Below are 13,415 nucleotides of genomic sequence, written 5' to 3'. Positions count from 1 at the left end.
CTGGCCACTACCCTCGACCTCCAAAACCAAGCGGGTCTCGACCTGGGTTTCGAGGCGGGGTCGCCCTCGAACGCGGGTTCCCCAGGGGGGGACATCGGCCTCTCTCAACTCCTCAACGTCCCGGACTTCGCGTCCGAAACCCCTCACGCGGGCGGGGAGGACACGGCCATGGAATTCAACCCCGACGAGACCAAGGACGATACGAACGCGTCCTGAACGTGGACGCCCCGCCTGCGCACCGGCGCGGTCGTCCAGGAGGGCGTATGTAGCGCCCGCGTCACGCGCTACTTCTCTTCTCTCCCTTCGTACCTGATCGACTCCGTGCTTCGGGATTGTCTCTCCTCGATCTCTCAGCTTCTCTTATCTCACTCGTATCTAGCCCGAGTCTTCCCGAACCTTAGAGCTGTTATAGCGCCCATGAACCGTATATAAACCCAGATCTGTATGTACAAACTGGAGCGTTCAATCGAGATACTCATACCCTGTCTATCCCTCGAGCGAACCTCTCTCCCTCTCGTGACGCGCCACCTACCCCTTCGGGCCAGCGAGCGCGTCACGGAGCGTCCTCTTATTAAAGCTCCGCTCACGGTCACCGTATCACTTACCGACAATAGGTGCTCTCCAGCGGTCCATGTTCTCCATGAATGATCTCGCGAATTGCCTGCATCCCTCGCCTCCGGTTCCATCCCCCGTGCAGTCCCCGACTCCCCTGCGCTTCCATGGGAGGTTATCGAGAAAGTCATCGACTGCTTCTCCAGCGACAAGGCTACGCTGTGTGCTTTCGCTCTCACCTGCAGCCAGCTCCATCCTCGGAGCCTCTTCGTTCTCTTCACGAATGTTGACCTCCGTAGCATGAAGCAGCTCGAAGCGTTCTATCATGCCGTCCAAGCTCAGTCGCACCTTCAACCTGTCGTGCAATCTCTGTCGTTTCCGTGGGTCGGGGAGGATATCTCTCCGTTCCCCCTGCTGTCCATCCTCCCCGGTCTCCGTCATGTCACGTTGAATGGGATCTCTCCTGTCGATATTGACGACTACCTGCCTAGCCAGTCCACTCCACTCTGCGGCTGGCAATTCGCGACTAGCCTCCTGAACCTGACGATCCGCTCGGCTCGGTTCCGAACACGAACCGTTTTCGTTCATTTCCTTTCGGTCTTCCCGAACGTCGAGAACCTCACCTGCGAGCGTCTGTATCTGGAGATGCATGAATATACTCCAATGCTACAAGATCGTTCCTCTTGTCATTTACAGCTGCGAACGCTGAATGTGAGGGTCGACGTGGTCATCTGTGCTCCTCGATTTCTAATACGTTGAGACTGCTTCCAGATACTCCCCGATGTGGACGATCAGGTCGCTGAGCTGTTGGTCCACATAAGTCGACACGCGACTACCTCTACGCTCGTAATGGGAGAACGTACTCGTGCGCATCTCATTCCATTTCCTAATTGTATTCTCCTTATAATTCAAAGTTGAAGCCTCGTCTATGCCGCGTCCTCAATTAGGCGAGGATCTCCAGCCCTCCCTGATATGGTGGATACGAGCCGAGACCGAGAAACTCCGTTATGCTATTCAAATCTTACGCGCTTCGGAACAAACAGCTATAGGCGATGTCACTCTGGTCATCTGGGATAGCGAGGTTGGAATTCTATACAGTCAATGCCGTCGACCTGCTGTCCTGGAGCTCTGTGCAACATTGGACAAGGTCCTGCTCAGATATCCCTCCCATCGCGTCCTCTTGACCGTTCTCGAAGGCCTAATCCTGAATGAACAGAAGAAGATCTCCTGGTCGGACGAGTTCCGCAGGTGGTTCCTTCCGATAAGCGAGAAATGGGCGCTGACTGAAGACATCAAATACTGTGAATCCCGTTGAATAAAAATACCTCCTAGCCGGACGTTGACTTGAGTAGCTGGTCAACCCGGGCATGACTCACGCGTCAACGCACTTGTCATCTCGTCAGATGGGTGGTGGGTAGCGACGGCCTCCTTCTCGGATTCCACGATCATCCTCTGGGATGCCCGAAATGCATGTATCTTGCAAGAGTGGTTTGCCCATGACAGACAGGTCTTGGATCTCGCGTTCTCACCGGGCGGCATACACCTCGCGTCCGCAGGTAGTGGCGGGAAGGTCGTCATATGGGACATCAGCCGTGACCGCCCGCACCAAACGGCTACCCTTGAAGGCTGTACTCTGGGTTACATCAGAGGCTGCGCGTGGTCGGGTAACGGTGCATACATCTCGTCCCGCGACGGCGAGAACACTGTACGACGGCCGATCATTCCAGCTGCTACAGGTCCTTGACGGAACAACAATCATTGACCCCCTGTTCTCCCCCAACAGCCAGTGGTTTCTAGTCCACCATCCAGACAGCTGTGGTGTTTGGAAACTTCCGTCCCGCGCATACATGTCACTCCAACTCCAACGTCAGCAAGATGGCTCGAACAACTATCCCGTCACAGCCAGATTCAGCCCGGAAAGTACATGTGTTGCTGTTGGATATACGAATGGGGTCATCCGCGTTTGGAACATGGAGACCAAACAGGAGCCTCTGCTCTGGGAGGCACACAAAAATGCAGTTCTCGACATGGCCTTTTCCCCGGATGGTCGGCTGCTGCTCTCGACGTCATACGACCGGACAGTAAAGACATGGAATGCACGGAATGGTGCCATGGTCCATTCACTCGAGGGGCACGAGAAATTTGTGTCCGGAGCGTGCTTCTCCCCGTGTGGGAGGTATATCGCCTCTGCATCTGGTGACAAGACGGTGAGGGTGTGGAGGGCTAGCGACGGGTCGTGCTTGGCGATTCTCTTCGAACATGGTGCTCGGATCAATCATGTTGCATTCACTCCAGACGGGATGATGTTGTGGTCTACAGGATGGAATGGGACAGTCTTCGGTCGTCGAGTACAGGACATCATCCTGGACGACTTCGAATCGAGTCGTACAGAGGAATGACTACCACTGCTCCGCTTTGCTTCCCATATGTCTACATACATGCGAATGTGTATTTGTTGAATGTCCGTACAGCCCCGATTGATAAACTCGGGGCTGTGAAGACAAGGATTAGATCCGACTAGAGTCGAAGCAAGATCTTCAGTCAGTAAGGAAAGACTATATTGCAGCAACGAACTGTACCTAGAGTCGAAGCAAGACTACAAAGGTTAAGTAAGTAACTACAAGTTAGAGGTAAAGGTAACGAAGTACTCACTCTTCAGTCAGTAAGGAAAGACTGAAGAGGGAGGACGCAATCTGAAGTCCTTATATACTACAGAGAAGTGTCCATGACTAATCGAAGAGTGGTTAGTCACATGTACCATAGTGCGATGAATAATACAATGGTGAAAGAATTGCGACGTATCGCACCATAGGATGAGTAAGAGATGAGTAAGGCATAGACCTGTCTAGACCGTTCTGGAGTAGTACGGATTGTCCTAGACAGTACCAGAAGAGTCCGGAAGCATAGCTATAGTACACGAGCAGAGAGTCCCAAATATGGTAACATACTACATCAGCGACTACAGCTAAGCGCTAGGAGACGCATAGCCTCGTGTAGTCCGGACCGGATAAGTCCAAGTTCAACACCGATCCCGCATGCGATAACTTGTATATGCCATTGTTCGTTAGTCCATTCCCCTGTCGATTATGTAGAGCCTTGTAGAACAGACGCTGCCAGAAGTATCTAAGATTTGAAAGCAGGCAAGTGAATGGCGACGGACGGCCTGTGCTTGGCATCCACTGCGGTTAGGGAGGAAAATCCAACGGACTCAGCGTCATTTTGTTTCGGAGAGTATAATGACCACGAAAACACACACGAGCACTCACGAACGTTCGGAGAGCGGGCCGCCTCTGCCCATTGTGTCGCCGCGTTCGACACTCGATTTGGACATCGCGCCCCCTACAGGGCTCCACACTGGACTTCAAGAGACTCACTGGCAGACTTCCACAAATTTCATGAAAGTGGATTTCTGCAAGGTAACGTCGCAGGTTATTCTACTCGAGCTATCGCAGTCGTTCAGGCATATCCACTAAACATACGATCCGTGGCAACAGCGCAACTTGTACGAAAACATTGATTAGACCCTAGTTTTGAACACCTTCCTCGTCCCTCTGCCCGCCATCTGATGCTTCTGCGGCTCCAGCAGAAACCTCAAGACCTCCTCGTCCATCGCCCTCCTACTATCCGCCCCAAACTCCGCCACGCGGCTCTCGTACGTGCGAATCCCCCAGTACACAGCCGATTCCCAGTCCGAGTGGAACGCGCATATCACCGCCGCGTCATTCGTGAAGTCGTCCTCGTCCGCATCGTAACCCTCTTCTTTCATCAGCCGTATCGCCCGGGCGATCGCATTCAGCCGCGCCGCTGTCTGGCTTGGGGGAAAGTGGGGCACAGTGTCCCAAAGCTGCGTCAGCTCCTGTCTGCGCCTGTCGCTCGCCGCTTGCTCGGCGGAGGGAAGCGTGCACGACGTGCAGGAGTACACAAAGCCGAGCATGCTCTGTAGCCGTGCTTGGCGCTGCGCCTTCGAGCTCCCATAGATGTTCCGCCCGGATATGTACGAGACGAGGATCTCTTCGTCTTCGCTGATGGATCGGAGCGCGTAGATGCGGAACGTCTTGCTGGGGGCGTACCACGAGTACCGCGCGTTCGGGGTGCAAGAGTGGTTGAAGCGCGACCCGCGGAGGCAGAGCACGGACGAGTCCTCCCCAGCGGCAAAGGCGTTCGTCCGGTGTATGCCGACGAACGAGTCATCGAAGCGATCTGGGAAGTTGTTATGGAGCAGCGAGAGTTCGGTGCGTTCGTCGTCCGTGAGACGCGACACCGCAGCAGCGATCTGCCGAGGAGACGCAATTTCCGAGACGGTATACAGAGGCTCCTCGACAAGGACGAGCTCCGAGCGCTCGAAGCTACGTGTCGCGAATGCTCCGACGCCGTGGTTGCTGGTATCCACGAATTTGAACCCGCAAGCCGGCGAGTCGACCGAGGCTTTCACGATAGCTGCCTCCATTGCGGCGATCTTGGAATTCTCTTCAACCACAATCTTGAAGTCCCTTGTGCGGCGCCCGTAAGAATAAAGGTCTGCAAGCAAATCATCATAAATCATCAGGCTTCGTTCGTCTTTTCAGGCAGCGAAACGACGGATGGACGGACCTGCGCGAGCAGACGCGGATTTCCCCAGCCCTTTCCGCGCGAGGCTCCTTCTGTACCATGCTTTGGCATTGGATTCATCAAGGTCAATGACAGAGGTCGCGTCAGCTTCGGCCTCTGTCCATCTGTGTACACAGCGCACTCAATCGAAAGGAAGAACATTCCAGAAACAACTGAGCCTACTTACCGCTCGAGTTTCAAGTGTGCGAAGCATCTATTGAGCGGGTATGTCCACTGAGATGGGTCTAGCTTCATAGACTCGCTGTAGGACTTGATGGCTCCCTCGTAGTCCTGCGCTGCAAACAGCTCATTTCCCTATAGCAAAGGAGTTTTACGGTGCTGATGGATATAAGAAGGGACAACGCACCCTCTGCTTGGCCGCCTCAGCGTCGGGTTCTATCTGGCTGGACATCCTGAAATTGAGGAGAAGAGAGGAGGGTCGCCTCGACGCTATCCGCCAACCAAGCTTGAAGTTCACACTGAGCGCTAGAGGCCTTCACTGCTCACACGCTCTTGTCAGTGAACTACCGCAGCAGCCATACAATGTGGTGTATGACCGTCCAGGTACAATCTCTGCATCTCTGAACCTTGACACAATTCTCGATAAGCATGAGCAGGTAGATGTCTTGACCGACCATTTAAAAAACAAAAGGAGCGCAGCACAAAACCGTTATAACGTTTCCATTGACGCGCCATGCTGAGTTGAGATAGCCGCACAAAGGGAAGCAAGAGTCTTTGTGTAGCAATGGCATACGGTAATGCGTGAAACGATTGACAAGAGATTGCTAACCAGCAATGCGCCATAATCCGGTCGCTCTAAACGGAACCAGGAGGCAGGTTAGCGATGACCGACCTAGTATTGACGCCTGGGAAGACCTCGAAGGTATCGTCGACTTCGCAAACGGTATCATGGCCGTCAGGTAGCTACACACATCGGATGTCAGGCCTGACGTATAGTCTAAGGAGGCTCGAGGGTACTGCTTACCGTGCCGTTAGTCGTATACGCCAAAATGATGTCATTGAGACAGGAAGATCCGCCAGGGGCGGTTTGGGAGGTGTGCTGCCAGCCAACGAAGGGGTCAGCATGCGAGCCGCTAAGATTGCACCATGAAGCAACAGTGACTCACGCCGAAAACGTTCAATCTGACTAGAGCTGCCTGGTCTCCGAAGCCGTCTGCCACTGCCTTCGCGCCATGAAATGGGGTTGCCGGATCGTACTGAGTTCAAATCTCAGCTTCAGCATGAACGCATACGGCCATTATTGAGACACACCGTGTTTCCAATCACGAGAATGTTATGGGAAAGCGTTTTGTTGAAAGGGCCTGCGTAACGCTCGACAGCACGCTCTGGCCAGAAAGAGCAAGAGAATGTGGTGGCAGGCCATTGCGAAGCGTCTACAGAAATGCGCTGGATGAGCTGCATGCACCCATGACTCTGGAAAAGAGAACGAAAGCGTACACATGTGGGATAGGTTCTGCGACGTCGAGACGATAATCTCGAATACGTTGTGCATCGTATCGTTGGCGGTCACGTCGGGGGCGTCGCTGCACATGATTGCTTGCGTGGTGTATGTAACGTTGCTGAACTCGCCCCGCTTGAAAAGACTACCAATTCGTGGTCAGAGTCTCGGTTCAATATTTACTGACGGAAAGACCAGATACTCACCTGAGTATCTCTGACCGTTTCGCGGAGGTGGCAATGCTCTTAGATTCGGCAAGCACAACTTGCTCCGCCTGGGGAAGGGTGATATTCATGAGGTCAGGCCAAGAGGTCATAGAGTACATGCTGGGCCAGAAGGCTTGAGCTAGAGGAACATGCTTGTGAGGGCGTGCTCGCTTTGTATGCAAACGGTCGTCGCACTTACTCCTCAGCTGTCCTGACGTCAGGGGAACGGACGCGTTAGCACGTTGAGCATCATGCGCCGCCTTGAGCATAACTTGGACACGGTCATGAACGTCGAGGGGGCCGTCTCCGACGGATGCGAACGCGCAGCCTTCGGGGCCTGCTAGGGCACAGGCGGTGACGACGCCTTTGTAAACGTCATCTGACGACGTCAATTGACTGGGCCAACCCTGGAGTAGTGAAGATCAGTCCCTTCTGGTGGCAACAGATATGGATTAGCCCTAGGTACGTACGAGAACGCCCAGTTCCGGATCGAAGATATCCGCCTGAGGGCCGACGACGCCGTCGAGGATAACGCGACCTGCACGCTACGACCGAAATGAGCCATCTCCCGACATACGCACATCTGCCCGCTCACCTCGGGGAACACTTCAAAGTGGATATATCAGCCCTGCATCCTCGCAACGCGATACCAGAGGAACACGCACTGCCCAAAAACCACGACCCAACAATGGTTCCATACGACAGCCCGATGAGGTTGATTGGGGATCCCGGGCCATCCAGCGCGTCTGCCATCGCAACCAAGTCCCTTACAGTCGCCGCTGTCCCAATGTACCGCAAGTATTGTCCGTCCGAGTGCTGCTGGCAGCGCACTCCGAGCTCGTCGTACTTCTGCTGCATATTGTCCGCTTGAGAAAGGAGGGCGTCGATGTCCTGCTGGTCGGTGAAGTTCCCGATCATGTTGATGCCCTCGAGCTCGATCGTGCCGTTCCAGAACGAAGCGTAGTCGGCCGCGGAGGCAAAGCAGAAGACGTCTCCTGGACTGTGCAGCCGAAGGGCATGATTCACTGCAGCATATGCGAAGAGTACGACAGGATACGCACGTTGAGAGCGAGCCGACACCGCGAGGGTCCCAACTGACGATGTCGTAGAGACCGCCCGTTTGTGCGAGGAGGAGGTCACTCGTTGCTGACAGCGCCTCAATACCAGACACCCCGGGCCCTCCTGAGAACTATGTCAGATGGCGAATCGCCGAACCAGCATCGTGTGGGCTCACCAGGATTCATGAAGAAGGTTCCGCGCTTCTCGCCGGTAGCATTGGCCTTGATGAGGGCAAGGCGGCCATTACCTATGGATGGATCATAATAATCGAGTGGAATGTCGAAGAAGCCGCAGAGGAGAGAGGGATTGGTAACAAGGGTAGGATCACACGGCCCCCATTGAATGGTCGATATGTTCGTACCGCTCTAAAGCATAGGCTATATCATGATCCTGTAGGCGAATGATGAGTGGAAGAACTGACCGTGCAGTTCAATCCGATGTTTGCAATAGTAGAAGCTGAAGATGCGCTCGAGGGAAGGGGAGAGTTACTAGAATGGAAAGAGAGCGCAGGAATGATCGAGGAAAGCAACAGGAACATGGTAGCGGAGGTAGAAGGAAGGGAAAATGGAATGAGAATAAAAGCAGGAAGATGGACGCGCTTTTGTACCTCGTCAATACATATGCAATTTGAAGTTCGGTCAATAATTGACGAGACCGTCCTACTGCGTGCGCAGGCTCTAAGCGGACAGCAGCACCGTGACTGATGTCCGCGCAATCCTAAACGCAGTCGGCTGTCGACCTGGTTTACGTGCGCAAGCGAAGAAGTACAAACCACTATATGCGATACGTTCCGCAGTGTACCGAAACCACCACCCGATGGTCGTAGACGTGAACGCGAGGACGGCAAGATGGAGGCTGTGCATCTGAACAATGACGGCAGATCGCAGCGGATGAGCGTCGCAGGGGTGCGTCGGCAGGTGAGCGCCTACAGCGCCTACGCAAAACAGATCGTTCTGGTAGGGATTCAATATTCAGATCTGAGAATTAAGCAGGTCTGATAAGTCGAACACCAGATTTGCTGAAATTCGCCGTCAGCAAATAGTCTCGGAAGGAGAGGACCTTGACTTTCACGACTTGCCGCAGTGCTTGCATCGACTTGAGATTTTCTGACGCATGCTTCCCATACAGTCTTGTCACTTCCACACATGTAGAAAGCTTCTTCCTCTACATCCCGTTTGCTGCCAGGGCCTGTCGATGTCGTGGTTGAACTTGGCCGCCCGTCGTCCTCGTGTCCTCGTTACGTCACATGCTGACTAATACCCGTGACGGGCGGGCGAGTTCGAATCCCAGTCATATCCAAAACCCGGGTCCGTATCTCCTTTGCTAGCTCCCGCAACCTCAACTTTTTCAATGATTCCAGCTCTCGAGGGCATCTTCCTGGCTGCTTGTGCTGGAACTGAAGAGAACGCTCTCGTTGCGATGATGCGGCCTTGGCGCTCTCAGTGAGGCGAGAGCGCGATCGGCCCGAGACTCGATCCGACGCTCCGTGCATTGGAAAGGTCGCGAAGGATGGCGAAGGATGCGCATTGGTGGTCACGAACTTGCCAGCAGCATCTAAGGCTCGCCTGAAACATATACGGGATGACTTCAGCATCATTGACTCTTGTCAGACGAACACCATGAGTTCCCGAGACCCAGAGACCACCACCACAACTACACAACCACTCGCACTCCCTGCGCCCTCCGATGCTGAGGACGTAGAGCAGATCACGCTCGATGGAACACGGACGTTCACGTTCAACAAGCTTGGTCCGGTGGTGGTCAACAGTGATGGCGTACGTTGTTCATCGCGTTCTCACAATCCGTCCTGACCGCTGGTGCTGACGTTGAATGTCTATCGACAGACGCTGTCGCGCATCGCGAATTGGGAGCAGATGGCCCCTATAGAGAGGGAGACAACGCTGCGCGTGCTCGTTGCTCGTAACAAGTGAACGTCATTCTCATATCATAGTATCAGTTGTCCACTGAAGCGTCGTCCACTAGAGTACGGTTAGCAAACCAGGAGAAGCAACAAGGCCAAGCAACCGAAGGAGAGAAGTTGTCGATATCCAACGCTTTCGAGTCATGATGGCGTTCTTGCCGAATTCGGTCCCGTTCTTTGCTGAAATGATGTAAGACTATTTTGCTCGATCCAATTACTGCTGAGCCCCCTTCTCAGCCGTCGTGCCTCAAATCTATTCATTCAACGCACACGCTGCGTCCTCTGAGAAACAAAATGTCGCCAGAGACTTGATACGGATGCTCGCGCTATGTCTGCGCTCACAGTCGAGGCGCAGGACTGCGCGACGGGCCGTACATACTGCGTACATGCGCATTCCCACGCGGATAGACAGGCCCGACTGACTGTCCCCGAGATCCATGCACGCTATACTTATGCTTCTGGTGATTTACAGCCGATGCAAAAACCAGCAGGCCGAGCGGCGAGCCCCAGCTATACCACAACAAGGACATTGTCCGACTCTGTTCCACCACTGGAAGCACCTAAACACAGTGGGCATCTGCGTCGTGAGCATCCCAGGCAAGAGATCCAGTGTCCTTTAGCTCGACAAGCTGCATGGCGCTAGGCGGGGTGCACTTGACGCACACGACAAGCTTGTCCCCGAGCTGGGCGGTGGCCGGAGCGCAGGCTCGCGGGGCTTGGCAGGGAGCCGCCGCTGATCCGAGCACAAGGGGGAAATGCGCCGCTGGTTTTTATATTAGCTGTAATGCCGGCATGAGAGGCCATGACCTTGTTTGCAACCACCACGATGTTGAAACAAACTGCGCTACTTGGCATTGCCGCCAGTTTGCTAGCATCAAGGTCAGTGTATGCTCAAACCAGCAACGAAACTGAGTGAGGCATCCTCTAGAGGAGATAGACCTATGACCACCGTGGTTCTCCAGAACACCCCTTTACAATGGGGTCCTTGTGATCCTACCACTGTCACAAACCCTGCGCTCACCTGCGCTTTTCTCGAGGTCCCGCTGGACTACTTCGACGCCTCCGCCGGAACGGCGCGACTCGCGCTCGCAAAAGTGAACGCGACGAGCGAGCGTCGTGGAACGGTATTTTCAACCCAGGCACGTCTTGTCCCCCCTGTCGACTCTCCTCCACACAGTAAGGGACATAGTACTCTGATATGCTTATACGGCCACGTACGTAGGAGGACCGGGCGGCTCCGGGATCGTCTCCCTGTCCCAGGAGAGCGCCTACCTCCTCGCAGTAACTGCGGGGCTGTACGACATCGTCAGCTGGGACCCGCGCGGGGTCGGTACGCTCACGACGTAAGTTCTCGCTCCATCCCTTACTCGTTTCCTCGCCACATTTTGTCTCAATCGCTTGCTTACGCTTGGACCGAAGCCCAGGGGAGATCCACTGCTTCTCGAGTCCCGAAGAGTACAACTCATTCTTCAACGGCACGCTCGAGCTCACGGGCATCGACTACACCGGCGCCTTCACCGACCCGCACGATATCGAGCACCTCCTTGCACGGGCGCCGCTTATGCAGCGCAAATACGAGGAGGCCGGGCGGAAGTGCTTGGACGGCCCGGGCGAGAGGTATCTGCGGTATGTCGGGACGGCGTCTACAGTGCGCGACTTGATCGCGATGACGGACGTGATCGAGGGCGAGGGTGCGCTCGTGAATTATATAGGGGGGTCGTATGGGACGTACCTGGGTGCTCGGTTTGTGAACAGTGCGTACTATCTAGCATCCTCGCGTCCTTGGTGAGTCATTGGTGACCGTGATTACGCGCCGCAGTGTTCCCTGAGGTATGTCGGTTCCGACATCGTTGAATGGGAGAGTAGTAGTCGCTTACGGTAACGTAGCGCGTAGGGAAGGTCATCCTCGACGGCGTGATCAACTCCGCGATCTACGCGAACCATTCGTGGGCCTTGGTGCGTCTCCGCGCATCTCGTGCAGGCCCTCTGGTATGCATCCAAGCTGACAGCTGACCGTCTTCCGCACCCTAGGGCTAGCATAATCAATTGGTCGACACGGACGCCGTTTACAGGGGATTCGTCACTGGATGCGCCCTAGCAGGTCCTCAAGGGTGTACAATCGCCTCTGCGGGCCAAACTCCAGAGGCCGTGCACCAGACGATCCTGGGTGTGCTCCAAGCGGCGTATGGGGCCGATGTGAAAGCAGGAAATGCAGGTTCCCTGATCACGTCTTACCAGATCCGAGGTGAGTGCATTCAATTTTGTGAGATTCAACTTTTATGGCTGAGGTAACCTGTTGGTTAAGCGAAACTCTTCAACGCATTGTACTCACCGGCGTCATGGGCCTCTGTTGCGAACGAGCTGTGGCCCCAGATTGTAGGGAACGTATCTGCCCCCTCCCAGAGTCCTTCGCGGAGGACTGTTCCGGACACATTACGACGGAGGTTCGTCTTGAATTGTCTAATCGTTAATCGGTCGTGTGACCAATACGTCGGAGCCTCACATGCAATTCACGGTGCTAATTGACTACTAGTCCATGGAAGAGACAAGATAACAAGGCTAATGCAACAGTTTCGTACACGGCAATTGCTATCTTCTGCGCAGATGACGGCGTCAACCCTGAGAGCACGGAGATGTCGACGGTCTTCCAGAGCGTCGTCACGCAGACTCAGAATGTGAGCCACATGGGTGAGCATCTATCCTCGCGTGTGCATCCTCGAGGCCGCGCTCACGAACGTGCTTGATGAATGTCAGTGGGAGGCGTCTGGCCCCAACCTGTCTACTACTGCCCATTCTGGCCTGTCCGTGGGGTAGAGAGGTACCAAGGACCGTTCAAGAAAACGCTCGTGAACAAGATCGCCCTCGTCGGAAACACCGTCAGTGCTCCGTAAACTGCACGTCCTCAATAGCGCTGCACTAACATTGTTTGTCCAGTATGACCCTGTGACGCCGTTCTCTGGTGCGCAGGGACTCGCAGACCTGCTCGGGAACTCTGCCAACCTCATACGGCTAAACGCCTTCGGTGTAGGAGACTTTGCACCCTGGTAATGCATCTTACCTGACTGCTGATCTGTTTCTTTACGAGTCAGCATACCAGTGCGGCGGAGCCGTCAGATTGTACCGTAGCTCTCGGCCAGGCCTACTTCGCCAACGGGACCGTAAGTTGCGCCACTGTTCCTCTTGTATTTGGATATGGGGACTAAGAGGTCTCTCCACAGCTTCCTGAGGAAGATGACGTGGTGTGCGGGGTCAATAATGACTTCGAGCCCTTCCCTGGCGTCAACACCGCAGCAATCCTCGCGAACTTGACGAACTTCCAGCACTGACTCCAAGGCACATGGGACCTCGTTCTGTCTGGCTTCGCATATAGCTCATATCGTTCTCGCTGGCTTATCAAGCAGGGTTTGGACTCAATCCGAGACATGTTGCGTAACTATGTCCCTGCTTGACCCATTGTATGCACAGAGGGAGTATAAAGCGACACAATGGATATCTGCTACTATCTTCGAGGATCGTTGACCAATGTGGAGCTTTCTGCGTAACTTCTCTGACGAACCTGATCATCAATCTCGCGAAGAGTGCAATATGACTCAAGAAACCGACTCACACGTCCTATTGTCCACAACGGGCG

At 54.5% G+C, this 13,415-nt stretch overlaps 5 protein-coding genes across 5 annotated transcripts; 3 read left to right on the top strand and 2 right to left on the bottom strand.

The window, feature by feature from the left end:
* Positions 1-974: 974 nt before the first annotated feature.
* Positions 975-3,088, top strand: DICSQDRAFT_136640 (beta transducin-like protein). The gene is made up of 3 exons (XM_007365836.1): positions 975-1,880; positions 1,941-2,178; positions 2,231-3,088. Exon 3 carries the CDS (start codon positions 2,400-2,402, stop codon positions 2,949-2,951), a length of 552 nt encoding a protein of 183 aa, XP_007365898.1. The 5' UTR covers positions 975-1,880; positions 1,941-2,178; positions 2,231-2,399; the 3' UTR covers positions 2,952-3,088.
* Positions 3,089-4,069: 981 nt separating this feature from the next.
* Positions 4,070-5,551, bottom strand: DICSQDRAFT_170202 (uncharacterized protein; the record flags this gene model as incomplete). The annotated part of the gene is made up of 4 exons (XM_007365835.1): positions 4,070-5,070; positions 5,143-5,264; positions 5,327-5,454; positions 5,507-5,551. The coding sequence occupies 4 exons, from the start codon at positions 5,549-5,551 to the stop codon at positions 4,070-4,072; spliced, it is 1,296 nt and encodes a 431-aa protein (XP_007365897.1).
* Positions 5,552-5,955: 404 nt separating this feature from the next.
* On the bottom strand, positions 5,956-8,401 carry DICSQDRAFT_170201 (uncharacterized protein; the record flags this gene model as incomplete). Its single annotated transcript, XM_007365834.1, has 13 exons — positions 5,956-6,063; positions 6,125-6,199; positions 6,267-6,356; positions 6,412-6,533; positions 6,598-6,743; positions 6,805-6,943; positions 7,004-7,211; positions 7,275-7,349; positions 7,400-7,410; positions 7,470-7,804; positions 7,866-7,986; positions 8,039-8,228; positions 8,285-8,401. 13 exons carry the CDS (start codon positions 8,399-8,401, stop codon positions 5,956-5,958), a joined length of 1,737 nt encoding a protein of 578 aa, XP_007365896.1.
* Positions 8,402-9,468: 1,067 nt separating this feature from the next.
* DICSQDRAFT_180713 (uncharacterized protein) lies at positions 9,469-10,666 on the top strand. Its single transcript, XM_007365833.1, has 3 exons — positions 9,469-9,638; positions 9,708-9,790; positions 9,847-10,666. The coding sequence occupies exons 1-3, from the start codon at positions 9,483-9,485 to the stop codon at positions 9,929-9,931; spliced, it is 324 nt and encodes a 107-aa protein (XP_007365895.1). The 5' UTR covers positions 9,469-9,482; the 3' UTR covers positions 9,932-10,666.
* Positions 10,667-10,725: 59 nt separating this feature from the next.
* On the top strand, positions 10,726-13,110 carry DICSQDRAFT_60485 (uncharacterized protein; the record flags this gene model as incomplete). The annotated part of the gene is made up of 12 exons (XM_007365832.1): positions 10,726-10,927; positions 11,007-11,127; positions 11,204-11,538; positions 11,604-11,614; positions 11,672-11,740; positions 11,822-12,029; positions 12,090-12,205; positions 12,328-12,472; positions 12,539-12,660; positions 12,719-12,808; positions 12,874-12,942; positions 13,003-13,110. The coding sequence occupies 12 exons, from the start codon at positions 10,726-10,728 to the stop codon at positions 13,108-13,110; spliced, it is 1,596 nt and encodes a 531-aa protein (XP_007365894.1).
* Positions 13,111-13,415: the final 305 nt, after the last annotated feature.

This window comes from Dichomitus squalens (genome assembly GCF_000275845.1).
Source record: "Dichomitus squalens LYAD-421 SS1 unplaced genomic scaffold DICSQscaffold_14, whole genome shotgun sequence".
Classification (NCBI taxonomy): domain Eukaryota; kingdom Fungi; phylum Basidiomycota; class Agaricomycetes; order Polyporales; family Polyporaceae; genus Dichomitus; species Dichomitus squalens.
The sequence above is the reverse complement of the archived record's forward strand: the minus strand, read 5'-3'. Positions and strand labels throughout refer to the sequence as shown.

Excerpts from the sequence above, each read along its gene's own strand:
- DICSQDRAFT_180713 (XM_007365833.1), top strand. The coding sequence starts at position 9,483 with ATGAGTTCCCGAGACCCAGAGACCACCACCACAACTACACAACCACTC. Across the intron at positions 9,639-9,707 it reads TGGTGGTCAACAGTGATGGC|ACGCTGTCGCGCATCGCGAA; the intron begins GTACGTTGTTCA and ends GTCTATCGACAG. Across the intron at positions 9,791-9,846 it reads GTGCTCGTTGCTCGTAACAA|AGTACGGTTAGCAAACCAGG; the intron begins GTGAACGTCATT and ends GTCGTCCACTAG.
- DICSQDRAFT_136640 (XM_007365836.1), top strand. The coding sequence starts at position 2,400 with ATGTCACTCCAACTCCAACGTCAGCAAGATGGCTCGAACAACTATCCC.